We start from the raw sequence: 21,075 nt of genomic DNA on the forward strand, positions 1-21,075 counted from the left end.
TATTATTATTATATCCTTGGATAGAGAATTCAACTTCCACACACCAGAGTGTCTAGTATCGGGCACAACTGCCGTCTTTTATTTTCCATATTTCACACCTCTCTCAAAAAAGTATTTGAAAATTAGGGGAAAATTTTACGTTGTGAGATTCCTAGCATAAAAATCTAATTAGTGAAACTTTGAAAACTCGTGAATGAAGTGGTAGAATTAGCGAACATGTTCCGAGCTGGTTCTTGCATTTTACACTTAATTTCTCGAGTATATTATTATTATTATTATTATTATTATTATTATTATACTGCTAGAATAATAATTAACTGAATATTAATTCTGCTATCAATTACAAGAAAAATAATTGTTTATGATTTTTCTTAATTTGAAATTAACGATGCCAACAAACAGGAGCGAAATGATTGACCCCTCACAATGCCCTTCATTCTAATCCTTTACTCACATTTAAACAATTCTTTGGTAAGTACTTTCTGTGCCGTTCCGTAATTATACAAGAAGTATAATTTGCAGTTCATACACCTGAGAAACTGTATATAACAACGAGGTTTGATTTCATCATGAGAAGTATAGATGTAGACTACTGATGTCCCGTAGCATAAAACGTTTCGCTGTTCTTCGCTGTAAATAAATACGGAGCAGTTTCTGATGGACATCTCAATTTGTCAAGCGAAAATTCCTTGAAGACTGTAGATTTGTTTCCAATTGGCTGCAACATGTTTTCCCAGAGCAGGCTAGCAACTGCACATGTAATGAACGAAATAGAATACGTTAGTGAAGTCTTGTGTGAGCATTCAGAAAGGGTATTGACATGTAAAATCGACACAGACTCCGTGGTGGAATGGTTATCACACCGTGCCACGATGCCAGGAGTCCCGGGTTCGAATCCCGGTTTGGGCATGGGTGTTCTTTGTGAATGTCCTTTGATCAATTTCATCACATCTTCATTCATCATCTTCATCGCGAATAGGCCTAAGTGACAGACTTTAGTGTTTTATCGATATCTTGACACATCATAGGCGCCGACTCCATGGGGCTTGAGGGGGCTCGAGCCCCCCCCCCCCAAGTTAACGATGTGGGGGCAGAGCCCCCAAATAATTTTGCTTTAGATGATCTAAAGTATTATTTTGCTTCTCTTGTAAAGTTTACTCTGAATTGTGCCACATGAACTTAACTTTAAATACACATTTGAAATGTTCTAGACCATCAATTTGGGGGGCTGAGACCGCTAAACCATCAACTTTGGGGGTGGCTGTGACCAAAGACATCAAAACACATAACTTATTACTATATACTAAGTATGTAATTATGAGTATTGTTAAAATTTTTACTAAAAAGAGTTTCAAAAGACTATATGTGCATGAACTAGGGTAGTGGATGACTTTTGGGCTACAAATGGCTCTAACATGACATTCAGAACGAGATCATTGATATATTAGGGAGATCTGTTTTGCGCTCCGTGGTAGCAGATATTAAAAGTCGGGAATATTTTGCTATTATGGTTGACGAAACTTGTGACATGTCCATCCGTGGACAATTAATATTCTGCATTAGAACTGTGTATAAAAATTTTGATATTTTTGAGGAATTCACGGGCTTTTATGAGATTCCGAACACTGAGGCCAAAACTTAAAAAAGGGAGAGAGTGAGTCATTCATTAATTTATTTCAGTGATCAGAGCCCCCCCCCCCCCAATAATTTTGACAAGTCGGCGCCCCTGTGACACATCACATATATCTTCATTTTCTAAAACAATTTGTAGAAAATAACATAGATACTTTGGAATCTACAAGGCCACTTTAAATCAATGTGTATGCACTGTTCATTCATCAGCCCTGTAAACAAATAATCGTTAACGCTATCTTACAACTATCTGTTGTACTTATCTAATCTAATATATAAAAATGGATGTGTGTGTTTGTGTTTGTTCCGGCATAACTCTCGAACGCCTGGAGTGATTTCAACCAAACTTGGTACACGTATCACTTACAATCTGGAAAGATATACTGTGGGGGTAAGACACCCCTGGGGTGGGGGAGGGGAGGGGTGAAGCGCAAGAATAATTGAGAACGACCGATATTAGTGTGGAATCCATAGTTTTCGGGGTCGCTAAGATGAATAGTGACACTCCCAATGCCGTTCAACTCCAAGTTCCTTTTACACTATAGTTAGAATTCATTATTTTCCTGTCTAATAAAAGATTGGGATAAAAATATACCCGGTCAACGCCGGGTAATGAGCTAGTAGACCTATAAAGTACAGTGTCTTTGCTACTTTTGAAAAACAAATTGTAACTGAACTTGCTTATTTTTTAGACTGAATCAATTGATTGAAGACATTATTCAATTTCACATTATTTTGTGTGTTTACTATTAATGATAACATAAATAATTTCGATAGGTTTACTCGCATATATTTGCATGATATCCCTCACATAACGTGAGGTGCAAGATTCGATTCCAGTATCTGGAACCTGAATTTCGGTCCCGATATCCTACGTTACGCTACCAGATTCTCGGTTCCGGTCTATACCGCGTTTGTTAGAACCTGTCCCGTTTCCCGCGTTAGCGATCGCTCGACAGTTTCGGTGCCAATGAGAAACGAGGGAAAAATCGTCTGCTGGGCAGCGAGTAGCGTATAGAAGCCAGAAGAGAGGCGCTTACGTAGACGCTGTTGTGACGTTGCGTATTTTAATTGGCTGCCTGGCTTTGACTTTCCCCAGCACGGAGAAAAGCCAGCGACCAGCTAGCGCGGGAACCGGGACAGGTTGTAACAAACGCGGTATAGGTTCTAGAATTTCAATTCCGATTCGGGTACTCAAATTTCGGTTCCATATCCGGATAGCTGAACTTCAGTTCTGAATACAGGTACCCGAATTTATGTTCTAGATCCGGTACCCATTCCTGATGCAGGTACGCGAATTTCGGTTTCACAACTGGAACCCGGTTCTCATCGGATAGTGGTTCGGATCCCACTTTAAACTGTAGGTTCAGTCCCAATTAGCCTCTACTGTGCATAAAGTGGACTTACAACGCCAACACTCAATCAAACAATCAATCATTGGATCCGAATATTTTTGTGTACTGCCACTGGCGTACGCAGGATTTTGTTTCGGGAGGGGCTGGAATTGTAAAGGTTCAGGTGGAAAGAACATAGCTGCTTTCTAGGGAAACGCTATACACAACAACATATTTCGTACATCTAGAACATTTTACTCTCAAGAATGGGAATCGGGGGTTATTTTAAGAGGGGGGTTCATTTACCACTGTTTTTTTCAGAGTTCTTCACTGCTTTTGTTTGAAAATGTTGATTTTCTCAATTTTGGAAGGGGCTACAGCCCTTTGAGGCCCCTTCTGCGTACGCCAGTGGCTACAGCTAGTATCTGTCACACGTGTGCATTGGAGTACTCACTAGCTGCGTGTCCCTTTTGACTGAAGTGGAAGCAGTCGTACGTGATGTGACTTTGATCTGGTAGGCCCTCCTTTCTTTCAGGGTTCATGAATTTTGTAATTGGCTGAATCACAACCGTGAAGTCATCTGTCGTGTCGTATCTTCCACTATTAACCTATAAGAAGAAACAAAAATATAATAGAAAATTAGGTTTCCTACTTTTAAGTTAAATTTATGCAATTGGTCTAAAGTATGCATCGTTGCAGACAGAATAAAAAAATGCATTAACGTTTTGCTAGTTGACGGTTCGTTACGACACTAGGAGCCCTCAAGAAATACTTTATATATGCATGTAGAAGAGATTTACGTTTGTCACCAAGAACACAAGGGTATCCTCGCAGCGCTGCGACGCCAGGGTTCCCAGGTTCGAATCCAGGCCTGGACATGGATGTTTGTGTGTCCATTCATCAATTTCATCATAGCATCACTCATCCCCATCTTCTCAAATTAGCCAAAAGTGGCAGAAACAGCGAAGTTAAATAAAGCAAATCAATCAATCAACCAACCAAGAACACCCGCATAAAATTTTCCACACGGGTTAAAACTGAAGATTTGTGTTGATAAAGGGCAGTCAACTGAAAACCGAACACCCGCTACAAAGTGACAATGGAGTTTGTTTTATTCAAAAGTAATTGCCACAAGTGTTAAGACATTTATCCCACTGGGAGACGAGACGCAATTCCAGTCTTGTAGTAACAGTTAGGTCGCTGACGGATCCACAACCTCACCCACTGTTGCACTTCCTCGTCCGAATGAAACCGACGTCCACGAATGTTCTTCTTCAGGTCACCAAAAATGTGGAAGTCACAAGGGGAAAGATCGAGGCTGTACGGAGGATGTTGAAGCGTTTCTCAGCCAAATGTCTGAAGTTTATCCCTCACCAGATTGGCAGTATGGGGACGGGCGTTATCATGCAAAAGGATGATTCCGTCCGACAGCATTCCAGGGAGTTTTTACCTTATGGTGCGTCGCAGTTTCTGCAACGTGTCTGCATAGCGCTGTGCATTGATTGCGGCTCCACGCTCTAGGAAGTCGACAAGCAGAGGGCCCTTTCAATCGAAGAAGAAGCTCATCATGACCTTATCGGAACTCGTATGGACAGCCTTGAATTTCTTTGGCGGGGGAGAATCATCCTCAGCCACCAAGAAACGAACCACACCTCTCTGCTCTTCTTTGCTTGCCTCCATTTCCAATGCTGGACGAACACACTTTTCACTCCTGAGCAATGACGAAGCAACTGTGTGAACCTGTGTGTTTTCACTATGCATTTCTCCTACCCTACAGATGGCAATATCGGTACGTAACAATAGTGTTGCCAACTTTTGCGAGGAATTTGCTTTGTGGTGGGTGTTCAGTTTTCATTTGACTGACCCTCATATAATGGCGTCATGTACGCTTCACTCTAAGAAAGAAACCCTTTAAGAAGAGATAGGAAGAAAGGGATAGAAGATGAGAGCAGGAGATAGAGGAAAAGGAGTAAAAGAAGCGAGGAGCAGAGGGAAAGAGAGATAGAGAAGAGAGGAAATATATAATGAAAGATAGAGATACACAGGAAGAAGGGAAAATAAGAGCGAAAGAGAGATAAATAAGAAACTAATCAGGGAAAGTGAGGCGATAGGGTGGGAGAGAGAGAGAGAGATGAAAGGAAGAGAATTAACGAAGAAAATGAGTCCGACCGGCCAAAGAACAAACTTCAGGAAATGCAGAATTTTCGCCTCCAGTTGTGGAAGTTTCAAGGGAGGGAAAGCGGTTTTGCTACACGCCGGATTTTTATCAAGTCGTACGCGACACCTTTTGCTGTCAACATGCAACCTTCGCTCGCATTTCAGGGAGAGGAAGGGAATCTGAGACCCATTCGCTTGCTACCCGGCGGCCACCATTAGGCTTCGCCGTGCTTGACCTTGTTGAGGGTGCCACCTGTTTCGAAAACGACTCGAAACGAAAAATTTGGCAACGCATAATACCACGAGAATTTCCCCTCACCACGGCAGCTGGATGAAGCCGATTGGTTCAGCGGTTCGTGTGACCCTCCCTGGTTTTCGACGGAAAAACCAAAAGAGAAGTTTGAAATTTATTCTTCCGCCGAACAGGCTTCCTTTGCAGGCATTCACTACGCATGCCCGAACAACAGAGCGAGTGTGTTGAGAAAACAGTACAGTCCGAGCGACGCGTGCAGCTTGTCCCGTCTTCGTTTCGAAATGTTGAAATGTTGACATGTCGCTTGTCAATTCGGTCTGAAGGCTCTCCAGTGGCGTAAATAAAACCCGGAACCCTCCCTCCTCCCCCCACCCCCCGCACGAGCTTCGGGAGCGCAGTAAAAATGATTAATTAGGAAAGACCGATAGTTCACAAAAGTTTTGCTTTCGGCGTTAAAATATATTTTCAACCAAATATATATGTTTATGCCCTACAACAGCAAAACAGAACATGTTAATCACAAGAAAAGTAGAAAGTGAAAGACCAGATTTGAAGAAAACCTTCATTAACTGAATAGCTCGTCATTGATTACATCGTCGAAGGGTAGACCACAGCTAAGAAAATGCTCTTTTCTTTATATATTCTAGTAAATCAAGTAAACACTAGATTTCAGAGTATATGAAAGAGTACAAAGAAAGCTTCACCTCTTTAAGCCCCACCGCCGTAACGAAACACACCGATAGTCAGTTAGTGGAATCCGCTACTATTCCTGGAAGAAATATGAAGAACATGTATCTTGCACTATAGCTGCAAAAATTGTTGGTTTTCGGAATGTAATCCAAAAAAGAAACATGTCGAACATTTGCGAATTTGCTTCCATCAACAAACGCAGAGTTTGGGTTTGATTTGGTGTTTTAAGTCCACTTTATGCGCAGTAAGGCTAATCGGGACTGGACCTACAGTTTAAAGTGGAATCCGAACCACTTGTGCCTTCACCGGGTATCGAACCCGGGACCCCTTGATTACAAGGCAATGACGCTACCACTGCGCCATGAGGGAGGGCACAACAACGAACAACAAACGCAGAGCACTGGCCTAATAGGCATTTATAGGTCTCACGCGACAACTTGAGCTTTGGGGAAAGTGAAAATTTGAGGGGGCCATATGGGTTTTGTCAAGAAAAAGGCAGGCTGGTGGAGCAAAATTCCAATGTTGCCATCTACAGATGTAAACAATTAAGTGGTCACTCAGTTTAGATATAAATTTGCATAATTCGGAGAAAACGGGGTTCTGCATTGCGAAGCCAGGCAAAAAATGTGGGAAACGCCTCGTTTCCCAAGATACTCGCCGATATCCGTGGCGGAGTGGTTAGCACAGCGCGCTACGACGCAAGGAGCCCAAGGTTTGAATTCCGGCCTGAAGATGGTAGTGTTTTTCCTGTCCCTTCATCAATATCATCATATCGTCACTCATCGTCATCTTCGCGATGAGTCAAAAGTGTCAGGAAAGCGAAGTAAAATAAACCAAAACAATGAATCCTATTTGGATAAAGGGGTTATTAATTCATTGATGGATTCTATTTATTTTACTTCGCTTACCATCCACTTTAGGCTAATCGCGAAGATCAGGATGACTGAGGAAGGGACAATTACAAAGAACAACCATACCCAGGCCAGGATTCGAACCCGGGACCTATGACGTCGAAGCGCACTGTGCTAACCACTCCGCCACAAACCGTAAAAAGGGTTACATTGTGGACAATACTGTACCTACACCTATCAAAGAAGTTGCGAGAAAAAATCAATTTTCGGTTTGGAGTGACATTATGGAAATGTTTACTTGTTTTCCTTATTAAAGAACTGAATCCAATAGGAGGTTTTGATGGAGAAACCCGATATTATTGTTGTGCGCGCCGATTTCTTTAGAGAAATGCATGACTGCCCAAACACTGGAAGAGCCGTGTACTATTTAGACGAAACATACATAAACGAACATCATACGGTGCCAAAACGTGGCAGTGTGACAAAGACGTTGTAAGGCCTTTACCGCCAAGTGGAAAAGGAAGGAGAGGCTTCTAATGGCAACCATCAACGCAGCACAGTTTGCAAGTAAAATATTGATGATGTCAGAGTGGTCGACAGACGTTTTAACCCAATAACTTCCATTACGAAAAGGAGAGAGAAGGAAATGGGGGGGGGGGGGGGAGAGGAGCTCGCGGCATTGCGTAGAAAGCAAATATGGCCCTAATAGGTTAGAAGGTCGATATACTTTTTCTTTTTTTAATTAAAAGAACGTAGGGTATACACAGCTTTGATAAGAAATGCTCTTGATTATCACAGGCATTCTGGTAACATTATATCGGGGATAGCAAGAAATTAGTGCGGTTGCAAACACTGCTTTTGAAGGGCGGAGAACTCATTATGAGGGTTGTCACTGCCTCCGCGGTCAACTCGAATACTTTCTCCCCAAAGCTCAAGTTGTGGCGCCAGACCTATAACAATATCGTAATTCTTATTGTAACAGGGAATTTTTATAGGATAATTACAATCTATAATTTTTTACAGTTTGTCTGTTGTCGTAACCTTCCGTAATACGAGTTTTTACATTGATTCGAATTACATGTATGTTGTTATATTTGTATATACCTAATATAAAATTAATATTTTAGAAAAGATAGCTTTTTTAATCGAGTAGGGGCGCACAACTGAAAGTTGCGGGTGGTGGTGGGGGGGGGGGCACAGAACATGTTAGTTACGCTATTGAAGCTCTCCCATGGAGACTTCGGACACATACCTATCACTTGTTAGGCTATTGTTTCGATACTTTGTATTGCTACTAGCTCTGCAGGCAAGCCAGTGTGAAACTTAAAGCTAAGAAAAACATTTCCCGTTGTGAAGTTTAGGGTTCCTACAATTACCAGTTCTTCTTCAGCTCTTTGGTAGGCTTTCGCTGTTCTGTCGATTTCTCCTTCCATCGTGAAAAAGAAATAACAGCTGCACAGCACTGGAACAGAAAAGGCGCACATCAAGGAAGATATGAAGTTCCTTACAACGGTCACATCTGGAAATAAAAATAAAGCACGCGTTAGAGTTCAAGTCCCATTAAATCAAATGTTCTACTTCCATACATATACATACATACATACATACATACATGCAAATATAAATATACACACAGGGGTAGGAAATTACATGGCGCCCAGTCACCTGGCGCTTGAAATTTCAAATTCAGTTCTAAAAGAAATAATATTTCGAGTTCGGTAATGGAAATTTTTTTTTTCAAAAAAATATCAGGGACATTGTGTTTTATAATGTTCGTGTGTTTTCTTTATTACATGTAACATTAAATCAAATACCATTATAAATTTTTGCAATGTTGCTAGCCTAATAATAAAATCTGCAACGATATGGTAGAGAAGGCCACCCCGGTGCAAGAATTAATTACTTTTAATCCAATCTTGTTTTAATTAATAAATGCAATGTCTTAAAATGTGTAGCTTTATCTTCGTTGCATTCATGGTTTTATTGCACCGTATGCAAAATAAAAGGTGGCTCCTGAGAAGAGGGGGAAATGGCGCCTGAAATATTTTAAGTTTCTTTTACCGCTGTGTAATAGTGTTGATTCCTCAAAAAAACATTGCTTAAATTTGAATTTATCATGTTCGTGCATTAATGAACACATATTATTGTGGTTGAAATGAAATTATATGTTTGAAATATATAATTTTTGGTTGACTTCCATTTTCATGGGGGCCACGCCCCCCCCCCCTTGCCCCCCTTCCGGACGCCCATGGCTCTTAAGTCTAGGCTTATCAGTCAGCTCACTTAACTTACGTTTTCTTGTTGTACAGATTCATAATTATAAAATTATACTTGTATCTCATTCGGATACAACTTATATAAGCCTCTGTCTCTCGATTAAAAAGCATGTATTCAAGTTCGTATTGGTGCAAGTTCATTTTTCTTAAAGCTCCCTGTTCAACTAACTTAACTTTGCAAATATTCTTATAACACATTATAAGAAAAGCTTTTCAGTTATCATATTTAAGGGGTATGAAGGGGTGACACTCTCGGAAAGCTCCCAAATGCTAACCTCTCACACCCCAGTAACTGCAATGTCCCCTCGTCTGCGGCGAAGAGCGTATTGATGGGTTAACTGAGACGCATACAGTATCACTATGTGAGACAATTCTGAACAACCAAAAATTACAATTGAAAATATGTCCAATTTAATGTACAATGGGTCGAAAGCGTGGAAACACAGCTAACCGAAACATGATGTGGGTTAGAAGTAAAGCCATCTAGGCCATCTTTCAGCTTGGCTTAGGTTGTTTTACCCTTGCCCACATGTTTGATGTTACATGTCAAACGTATCGTATCGTATTTCTCGGCGTATAAGACGCACTTTCTTCCTTCAAAAATAGGTCTGGAAAACAGGGTGCATCTTATACGCCGATACTCAGGAAGAAAGAAGCATTTCACAAGTTTCTGAATGGATCAAAGCTTCATGGGATGCTGTGGAAACTTAGACAGTGGTTAAATCATTTTAGAAGTGTGGCATTAGTAATGCACTGGATGGTACAGAGGACAATTTGTTGTATGAGGACCCAGATTCTGATTTAGAAGGGGTTTCAAGTGACTCTTCCTTTAGCTCTGAAGATGAATGTTTGGGTTTGGACGAGGAATATTAAAATCGTAAAACGTGTACTTTCCTAGTTAGATTAGGTAAGTTATTTGTTGAAAGTAGACCTACTGTACATATTACTTTACACATGAAATACTGTAAATGCATTATAATATTCAGTGATAAAACGTTTTCCTAAAAAATACGGTAGTTACATCAGTCAACAATAAGAACAACAGCATTGTGACTACATTACGACTTGTTATTTGGATACTATTATTCCTATCAACACACTGGCTACGTGATTGGTGGTTCATTTTTAAAAAATAATATGAGTAAAAAGGAATAAAATGTGTGTTAACAAGATAGACATGTTAGTAATATGTAGATGCATGACGTTACCAAGTACTGGAATCAGATTGACGAATGTCCTGGGGACGTTCTGCTGGAGATAGTCCAACGTTAGCTGAAGATTTCGGCTGTGGCTTTTTGCTGAATGTTGTCTAGGTCTGAAGCAATATGTTGAGCACAGGTCGTTGTGTCCTATGAAAATTGTTATCAGCTGCAAAGGAATAAAATTTATTTACTTTTGTATAAGTACCCTGTTTTGCACTAAGATACACAAGCAGAAGTTAGATGTGCTCTAGGCTTATCAGTAGGGAAGATTTTAAAACGTTCTGACTATACTCACATAACTTACGTTTTCTAGTTGTATAGATTCATAACTATAAAATTATACTTGTATCTGCTTCGGATACTACTTCATTATTTATTATCCTTGGAATACTTAACGTTGACATGGAAAATTGATTTAAATGTAAGAATGAAATGTGCGTCAGTGACGTCACAAGGAAAGGATGACCAGGGAGGCAGAGAGAGAGCGGGGGTTATTTAAAATACCTGCAAATACTGTAACGGACAGGTTTTTGCTGACTTTGTTTCTGCATTGGCTTTTGAGTTCGATTTTCGACAAAAAGCACTCGATGAGATGTCTTCACTATCCTCGTGTCCTCTAAAAACCTTTATTTGGAGTAAGGGAGTGCGGATTGTTCACTTCTGAACCATGGCCATAAGAAAGAAGCATCTACAAATATGGGACTTCCTGCGTTCGACACATGGCAACCAAAATAGCCCTGTCGAAGGCCATACCCTAAGTATAAAAACCCCAGAAAATGGATAAGAAGTGTGGCAGATCTGAGGTGCGGCCGGAGGCGCTGTCCAGTCTCCGATCCAACATGGCCATCCACCCAGCCAAGTCCAGGCTGTCTCCAGGTATTTACAAGATGGACAAGAACCTACGCTTATAGTTCCTGCTTCCTGTTTCTTTCCAAGCAGATCTCTTATCTTAACACTTAGGCAGAGATACTCTTCATATATCAGTCATCTTTCTTTTCATAATAACCTTGTTATTGTTAATTATTACTTATGTGTCTAATTGTGTGTATACCCTACAGGTTCCCTCACTTGGTATTAAGGCTCTACCAAAATAATAATGCATTCCTTTACAGCTCTAAGCCAGTCAATTGAACTACTCCCCTAGCGGTAGTACGGGGGTAACTCGACCCAGCCGCTACAATACCATACAGAAATGCATATTTAGTCTGAAAGATCATTCTTTAATCTAGATTTTAGTGAGAGTGCTGTGAGAGACTGGTGCAGAAAATTTAAGGCTGGGTGTCCTAGACATTTGAGGAAATTCTTGGAGAGTTTTGAATTTGTGAAACGGCATTTTGCTCGCCCAATTTCTTGTTTCACTCATAACGCCATTGCCATAAACACGACTCAATGGACGATTAATTTCGGCTGCGTTGACTCCTTCTGCTTGAAGGAATCGAATCACACCACACGCACCTCACAACTGGCGGGAGCAGTAATACGAGCGTCCATTATCGTCAGTTCCTACTCGCGCACTGTTGAAGCAAATGGACGGCGGTTATTATCTGGAGTGCGATTGCACACTACTGCTGGCTATTGAGCAAGTACCATGCCGCTGAAGTTATGTATTGGTTCTTGCGACCCAATCGGAAGTTGATTTGTGAATAGCCCTCGTTTTTGCCAAGATACAAACAGAATTAAACCACAAATAAACGTAATCAGTTTAGATCAGTTTAGAATTAGCTGAGAAGAAATTAAAATATTTCAAGGGTTGATAACGACCTCCACTTTCTTGGTCAGGTCATCACCCCCAGGAATTAGGAGACCCCTCATATTTCCCCCCTGGCTCTGGTGACGTCACGCTTCGCCTAACTGTTGTAAATAGTTTGGTTTCGAAGTGAAAGCAAAAGGAGTAGGCGTGCCTCTCAGCGGTCGATACTAGAACTTCTTGCAGACAGTAATTTAAAGCGCAGAAGGTTTGGTCCCTGAGTTCCATATCTGCTTGTAATACGTTTATCTGTGATTATACCAAATTAGGGTTATCAAATAAACTAGGCATATACACTCAAATTGCATACAAAGTCAGGATTCAATGCTGGAAATAGTTAACAAATTTAATTATGACAGTTTTGGACTCGGAATATAGATTATGTCTATCCTTAGTACTCTCTTGTTTCGAATCTTTTGCATACATATACCTCAATGTCTCTTTGTAAATATACACAGACACACGTATACAGTTATTAGTAAAGTTTGCACAATTTAGACCCAATTAACAAATGCTTGCTAAACTTGTCAAACTTGTGTCAAGAATATTCTCGTACATGAAGTTATTAGGGTCCTCCATGAAGCACCTTTAAGTCTTAATCGATCAAAGTATTCCAAATATTAAAATAAAATTTTAACTATTAAAATGATTTCTTGTTTTGTCTATATTCTCTAGAACTGATAATACACGGACAATCCGCATATTTGCGAAATATATCTTGTAGAGCCGTCCGTTTCCGTGAGGATAATTCGGGAGCTACTCTCGTCTCTAAAGCCAGAAAACAGCAGGGATTGATAAAGTAGGATCCGAACCACTATGTGCCTCCACCGGGTATCGAACCCAGGACCCATTGATTACAAGGCGACGACGCTACCAGCGCCATTGGGGAAGCCTTAGCAGGGATGGAACTCGATGTGCACCACACCACGCGTCACCTAATGAACAAACAGCTTGGCCTCTGAGGCCTGTCGCGCAATGGAGCTTTATAAATACAAATCTACAAGAAAATTGATTATAGATAATAGAACTTACTTTCCAGTCTTTTTCCATGTCGATACCTGGCATTTTCCTCATTCTATTAACCAGGTTTTTTGTAGCAAAGAGTAAATCCTCATCAGTGAACGTCGCCGTTGCGTAGTTAAGCCCTTCTTGCCCGGACAAACTAAGGGCTTCCTTTGTCGAGTAGCCTTTCAGGTTGGGATTGAAGACTTTCAGTATGTTTGGAATCGTCAGATATTCTCTCCATGTCGCTGCTCCCCCTAAAATGCATTAGAAATGTGGACTTATTAAGAATTTCTTGATATTACTTAATGGAATTCCGAAGCGTGAAACCAGGAAATTTTCTAAATCTCTGAATGCACGTTCTCGCTTATACATTTTCCAAACGAGGAAAGAAAACTTCGTTTCCTCTGAAAATATATACATTAATGTCATGAGTCAATTTGAATTTAGGTAGGTTATATATAGCTCATATAGCTATCATTATTGTTCATAATAAGAAGAAAGGGTTCCCGTGACGTCATCTAACTGCGCTTATACATATGGTACATTTCATGTCAGATCAGGACATCTATTTACATAACCATCTCAGATTTTAGTAAAATATTGCAAACTTACAGCGTTTGGAAAGAAAGTAATAAATACACAAATTTTCATTCACCCGTTAATTTTTTCTAGAGTTGTAGGTTTTCAAAACTGACCAATTTCGTACAATTTGACGCCATCTTGAATTATAAAATAACACTTAATCTGGTTTAAATGATGACAGGAATTGAATTTTGGTATCATTTTTTAAATTGTTGGTAACAGCTTTCATTTGATATGTCGCATACTTTCAGTATGTTCAGTATGTTCAGTATTATGTTTTACCACTGTATCTTAGCTATATGGTGGTGATGGATTTGTTTTTGTTTTTTTGTTTTTTTACTTCGCGTTTCTGCCAGTTTTGGCTAATTGAAGATGATGATGAATGGTGATAAGCTTAAGTAAATGAAGGTACAATCACAAACACATATGGACAGCACACAACACAACGTTCCATAGAAGATCATACTGGCCATGTGTCCAGACGCCAGGCCTTGCTAGTCTGCATTATGCAGTCCAGGGTGTACTGCCAACGGCACAGATAATAGTAGGCAAATTGTTCATCGTTATATTCATCATCTTTTTATTCTGTTGATTCGAAGCAGGTGTTGTCCTCTACTTACTAATGTTTTTATTTCAATTTCTCATCATCAGTGTGTGGAAAATAGACTGAATTAAAATGGTGGTGAGCAATTCGATTACTGTTTCTTTTGCCGTTGGGTGTATTATGTGGAAGTGAGGTTGACAATGAACGGATTTTTATGAAATTTCGTATACTCTATTTTTTACCGGACAACAAAAAAATTTGAGATCTATACGTTCCTATAGGCATAGACTCCATTGAGCATGAAAAAAATTCATATTTCATTATATTTTGACAAAAGGTTCATATTTTACCAAATTCTTCATATTTTGTTTATATTTTAATGTTTTATGCCGAAGTTGTCTTAATTATATTACAAAAATCTTCGTGGAAACGCCAACAATATGTTTACGGTATACTTGTTCTTTTTCCTGTTCTTTGGGTTTCTCCAACCACTTCTGGAGCAAAATGCTACGAAGCATGTTGCCTTAGGCCATAAATCTATGTTTATCTTCAGCGATTGCTGAGGAGATGACTAGTTCTCAAACCCTTGGGAGCGTTTGGGAGGGAGGGGCTAGTGAATGGAATGTCTCTGTCCATCATTGTCTGTCGTGGCTGTTGTAAGCAGGACGTGGAGAATTGTATGCTAGAAATAAGTGATACAAAGATGCCGAAAGCTGGAATTCTTAGACTGGTGTTCTGAATTTAAATGTACCGTACAGACGGACAGAAGATTTACACTGCTTCCGGACAACATGGAGAAACTTGTCGTTATGTACTGCAATAAATAGGAGTTCTGATGTGCAGTAAATACTGAGGAAGTAATTTTGTGACCAAAGTCGTTTATTCCATTTATATTTGAAACATGTAGAAATACTTCCAAATAAATTTTCATATTTCTTCATATTTTGGCATTTTCAATTTCATATTTTCCTAAAATTTTCTTCATAAAAATCCGTTCTTTACTTATAAAACTTTAAAAGTACTTTATCAGCTTGGTAACTTACCTATTGAGAAGGACGCACCTCGTCCTTCAAAAGCCACCCCCAGCCACATGTTCCCCATGGCCCCGTTGCCTGCTGTGGTGCTGTCCCCAAGAGCCGCCACCACTTGAATGTCGCCGGGCCGCAGTTTGTGAACACTCGTTGGGACTTCCGGCATCTTCTCTACTTTGCAGGGAAAGGGTTCCGAGTCGGGAATTTTCCGTTGCAGCTTTCTTTGGTTCCTTAGTGGAGGATATGTCAGTGGTTGGCTAATCTGGAACTGGAAGAATGTTCGAAATGGCAACTTTAAAACATTTCGGCATGTTTCAGTCCAAAGAACTGATCCCTATAAAGCTTAAGTTTTTTTAGTTTTTATTTTTAGTTTTGAGGTTTATTTTTTATTTCAATTGTGTTTATTTTACTTCGCTTTTTTATTGACATGATGTTTTAAGTCCACTATATGCACAATATGGCTAATCGGAACTGGACCTACAGTTTAGAGTGAGGTCCGAACCACTATGTACCTCCACCGACTTATCGAACTCGGGACCCCTTGATTACATGGCGACGACGCTGTCACTGCGCCATCGGGGAGGCCCTTTACTTCGCTTTTCTGCCACTTGTGGCTAATAGCAAAGATGAGGATGAGTGATGATGTGATGAAATTGACGAAGGGACTCTCACAAAGAAAAGTAGTAGTAGTAATAGCATCTTTTTAAAGATGTTCTTCAGACCCTAAGACTTAAGTGAAATATTCTTAAATATGATAAACTTCTTTTAAAATCAGGAACGAACCTTTAACTACAACCGATATTATTTTTAATGAGTTTGTTTGTTTCCTCATTTCAGAATTTGTAGGATCACAAACCAAGGCAAAAAAAATATCGAAGTATGCACATAAAGTAGTAGTGCTTGGTAGTGTGGGATGAGGAGGGGCGAATGTCCTTTCACCAATTTAATAATATTGGGTTGGTGCGAATGAAATGTCCGCTTTGGCGTCTGGTGGGAAACTTACCTCAACAACACAACACAGGGATTGACTGAGGTCACAGGCCTAACGTCATAAACTCTGTATACGTCCAACAAACAGGCTGGAGCACCCAGACAGCCAGGAGGCAGTGTGTTGCTGAACAGGGTCATCTGAAAGTGCACCGTGGAGAACACACAATTGCGAGTGATTTGTCTTTACGAATTCAAACTGGGACATTCTGATCAGCAAGCTACCAAAAACTATAACAGTGCATTTGGGCCAGGAATGGTAAATGAACGCACCATTCGCCGCTGGTTTGTCAAATTTCGTTCCGGTGACACAGCATTGCAAAATGACCCCCTTGGCCATCGACCAACATCATGTTCGGATGAGCTCCTCAGGAACGCCGTTGAAGCGGACCCTTGGAAAAGTGTTCGTGCCATTGCAGACGAGTTAGGCATACACCATACCACTGTCGTTCGGCGGCTCCTTGTGATCGGTAAAGTGAAAAAGTTGGACTCATGGGAACCAAATGATTTGACACCGGTCAACAAGACTCGCCGTCTGGAGGTGTGCAGTTCTTTGAGTGTAAGGAATAACCGGGATGGTTTCCTGCATCGGATTGTCACTTCAGATGAAAAATGGATCTGCTATGACAATCGTAAACGATCAGAAGAATGGTTGGATCGTGATCAACGTCCAGGGCGGTTTACGAAACCACCTCTTCACCCACAGAAGGTGTTGTTGCTGGTATGGTGGTCTATGGTGGGTGTGATCCATCATGTCTTTCTCAGCCGCGGTGAAACCATCAATGCAGATCGCTACAGTGCTGAACTCCATGAAATGCACCGCAAACTTCTCCGCAAGCATCCAGCAATGGTCCACAGACATGGTGTCCTCATGTTGCACGACAATCCTTGGCCACATGTCGCGCAAAGGATGGTGCAGGCTCTCCATGAGTTGCAATATGAAACCCTTCCTCATCCAGCATATTCTCCCGACCTCTCTCCCACTGACTACCATCACTTCCGGCATCTTGATCACTTCCTGACAGGGAAGACCTTCGCTGATGATCGGGCGGTGCAACATGCCGTTCAGGAGTTTTTTCCGTCGCAGACTCCAGACTTCTTTCGCCATGGAATCCAATTGTTGGCTGAGCGATGACAAAAGTGTGAGGCTGCAGACGGCGACTATTTTGATTAACCAGGTATTGTAGTTTTGATTTTTTTTAAACTTTGGCAATGACGCACCTGGGCCGGACATTTCATTCGCACCAACCCAATATTATTACTCATCCTCATCGTCGCGAATAACCATAAGTGGGAGATAGGCGACGCTATATTGAAAAAGGGGGTTGGGCGAAGTAAGCCTGCCTCCACCAGCATACATTCGAGGGTATGCGCTTAGTGTCCTGGCACCTTTAAATAAATCTGGAAGTCAGTTTCTCTGAACATAATGGTTCTCCCGCCTTTTTATTTACCCATTCGGGTGACCGAAAGAGGTCTTTTGCAAAGTATTGTTTATTTATATAAGGATTTTAGTTCATTTAGTAATTAGTGAAACTATTTGTAGATTATGAGCAGTGGCGATGCTAGATAAAGGGCAACTAGGGCACTGCCCCACAACAATTTTAACATAAAAAGTTCATCTGAAGAGACGATCGGTATATAACTATTTTTTTTCCCTCCACTCCTATGTTGCTGCAACCAGACGTACAGGGTGTGCATCTTGTACGAGGCTAATATATTTCTGCGTCCTGTTGGAGAGAGTTAGATCTCAGCTCTGCCCTGACACGTGACGTCACTGACTGATCCAAAACTTTACAGCATAGGCAAGGGACGGTACCCCCTCACAATGGAAAAGCGCAAAATTCGTAGCCGTCTTTGGACATTGGACGAAGTGCCCTGCCCATTCATGTTTGCCTTGTTCACCGTTCAGTGTTTCCAACTCTTGGCAGGCACTTCATTCGATCTTCCAGCCTTCGTACTTTCACCTACCTCAGTAAGATGCAGCAATAAGCTAGAAAAAAAATCCCTCGAATGCTTTTCTTCGCACTTCTTCCGGCGACCTGAAAAGTTGACAAAACTTTTTATTAAACAAACTAGTCCCTCGGTATTTTCAAGAAGATCCTCCTTCCTTTCCATTGTATACTGATTTGGATTTGAGTTAGTGTGTGAGTTTGCGTTGCGTTCCATCTGTGTGAGTTTGCGTTGCGTTCCATCTGTGTGCGTATTGATCGCTTATGAAATAATTAGTTATTTTCGCGAGTGAAAGAGTTTATAGTTACTGTACGTGTGTATTTATTTGTGTGGTTGTGTCTGTGTTCCAGACAACTTGACATGCAGATTATCTTCGTAAGTATAAACGAACTTTTTGGGGGGTACATGGACAATGAAAAGTGTTGTAACTGAACTTCCTAGTTGGTTATTGATATTAGATGGGAATTTGTTACATTTCATTCCAAATAGTGACCCATTGTTCGAACAATTTACTTACTCTATGTCAAGGAACTCTTCTCAAAAACCTTAAAGAAAAATTTAGAGGTTATCTGCCCCCCTTCCTCTCCACCCAAAAGAAAAATGTGCCCTGCCTGCCTGGAAAGGCACGCGCCGCCCCTGGTTATGAGTTAATTTCATTTTAGTTTGTGGTTAGTTTGAGTTATCTAAGTGTTGGGTGTGTTATAAATAGATAAGAACCATTATGGAATCCAAAACAGTTAATGGCTTGAGTGCTTTAAGATGGTAGGGTTGTGGGGGTGAGGGTTTAGATGGGGGTGATTTTACGGGAACTTCGTTGGGGGGTTGGCTTCGATTAAAGCTTTTCTAAGCGACGCTATATTACAAAAATCAATCAATCAGTTGCATTACACAGTGCATAAACTCACCTGTGCAACAGAGGTACAGGTCATCACAACCGCAATAGCAGCAATGTACAATGTTCTTGCCATGTGGACTCGTCTACTGTCCAGCCTGAAAAGAGATAAAAGTACAAGCCTTTTGTGTTATTTTGGATGTTCTTGTAGAGTATCAGGAGGGTTTAAAGAAGAAAAAAACAAGAAAAAAAAAACAACTCTTTAATACACGCGGGAGACTGCACACTCTATTCATAAGCATTTCATACATACTAGACTCTTCCTGATGGTTAGTGGTAAGCCTGTTACCGTGTAATAGAGAAGTCCCGAGATCGATCCCTGTGGAAGTACATTGCACGGTGGTTCGGACCCTCTTTAAATTGTAAGACCAGTCTCGATTAGCCTATGTTAGCATAAAGTGGACATAAACCAACCTTGTATATACACATATGCTGAAACAAAGTGTATAGGCTACATATAGAGGTCGACCCTTGGACATCTTTTGCATTTGAGAATTGCCTTCATAACTATCCACGAAATGACTCATTTTGGCCGTGTTTTTGTCGAAATACAGCTTTCTAGTTAATTTCTGTAAAATAAATTTATTACATTAAACTGTTAACATTATAATCCAGTTATTCTTCAAAAAGTCAAGAACCTTCATGCAAAGTTATTTGATTATGATAATTATTTTCGTTGAATTGTATTAACTTAATCTTGAAACAAAGAAATATATATTCATTTACAGTATACTAATCGCCAAGAATTAAAAAAATAAAGAACACCGGCTAGCGACTATAATGTATGTCTGTCCGTCTAAGTTGATTATCCACAACCCATCCAAACCGCCACCAAAGCTAATAGACTTGTCATGCATAGAATGCAGGTACGAGTCTCGCAACTCGAAGCAATATGAAGCTTATATATTTTGCAAGGGAATAACCAGACAGGACGTTTATGTATGTTTCGAATATATTATAACCATATTCTCTCGTTATACTGCTCGTTAACTTTGGAAATATTGCAGATGTATATCAGAAAAAAAATCAAATAGAACCTGGCAACAGCAGAGGTAATAGTAATGGAAGAAAGGATGAAGAAGAAACCATTGTGTTCAATTTCGTATCGCGGACTTTTCACCATAAACTGTTTTCGTGTGTAAAATACCGTTGAGGCTGACTTTAATGCTTTTGTGTTTGTTTAGTGCAAGAATACATTAATTTTTAGTGAACCATAGGCTGTTCTATCTTGTGAACAGTACTTTTCCTCATCGTGTGTGTGCCAGGGTATACTACGTTTTCGCCACTTCCACTCGCTGTTTCGAGGTGAGTTATTCTAGTACAGTTTTGTTGAATATTACATTCATTCACACCAAAATCTAGTTGCAAAATATATCAAGTTAATTTTTTGTGCGTTTTCACCGAAGACGTCATTGTCAGCTTAATTTTGTGAGTGTAGATAATTCAAGTTTGTGTAGTGTACTAACCTTCGTCGGTTCCTGTCGATCACACTCCACGAAACCACTCACTGGTGAGCTCAGATCACTTACGTAATGTTTCTTCCTTGCCCAATTTGAAACAATAATCTACCAACTCTGTGTGAGAAAAAGAGGTCGTAGATTCGCGGCAAGATACACTTTGGGTCACTCTACCGTGACCTTGAGTTTTTCCCTGAACTCCCACAAGTGATTTCCACGTGGAATTCATAAGGAACTTCGTGTTGAATCTTTTATACTGTCAGGAAACATTCAAGCTTCTCGTTTTGTCACATTACACTTTGTCAAGCTTCAGTGAAAGGATATAAAGGAGTAACTTTCTCACGCTCTTACATTATAAGCAGGTAGAGAGCTGTCTTTCTGATTATAGCATTGGCATGACAACAAAATTCGGAAGTTTTTCATTTATACTTGCATTCGCAACAGACTGCGTGCTTCAGTATTTTCAGCGTCTGTGCTTACACTTA

At 40.4% G+C, this 21,075-nt stretch overlaps 1 protein-coding gene across 1 annotated transcript; it reads right to left on the bottom strand.

The window, feature by feature from the left end:
* Positions 1-271: 271 nt before the first annotated feature.
* LOC145999934 (phospholipase B1, membrane-associated-like) lies at positions 272-19,228 on the bottom strand. Its single transcript, XM_083137219.1, has 7 exons — positions 19,147-19,228; positions 15,317-15,572; positions 13,175-13,401; positions 10,402-10,561; positions 8,294-8,436; positions 3,421-3,574; positions 272-750 (listed from the first exon to the last, which is right to left on the bottom strand). Exons 1-7 carry the CDS (start codon positions 19,207-19,209, stop codon positions 590-592), a joined length of 1,164 nt encoding a protein of 387 aa, XP_082993345.1. The 5' UTR covers positions 19,210-19,228; the 3' UTR covers positions 272-589.
* Positions 19,229-21,075: the final 1,847 nt, after the last annotated feature.

Source organism: Lepisma saccharinum, chromosome 16 (assembly GCF_977018435.1).
Source record: "Lepisma saccharinum chromosome 16, izLepSacc3.1, whole genome shotgun sequence".
Classification (NCBI taxonomy): Eukaryota; Metazoa; Arthropoda; class Insecta; order Zygentoma; family Lepismatidae; genus Lepisma; species Lepisma saccharinum.

Bases quoted from the DNA above. Each gene is read 5' to 3' on its own strand.
- LOC145999934 (XM_083137219.1), bottom strand. From the start codon at position 19,209: ATGGCAAGAACATTGTACATTGCTGCTATTGCGGTTGTGATGACCTGT. The intron at 13,402-15,316 runs GTAAGTTACCAA...AATGCATTTTAG, and splicing joins AGGTGCGTCCTTCTCAATAG to GGGGAGCAGCGACATGGAGA. The intron at 751-3,420 runs GTGAGTACTCCA...TTACATGTGCAG, and splicing joins TCAAAAGGGACACGCAGCTA to TTGCTAGCCTGCTCTGGGAA.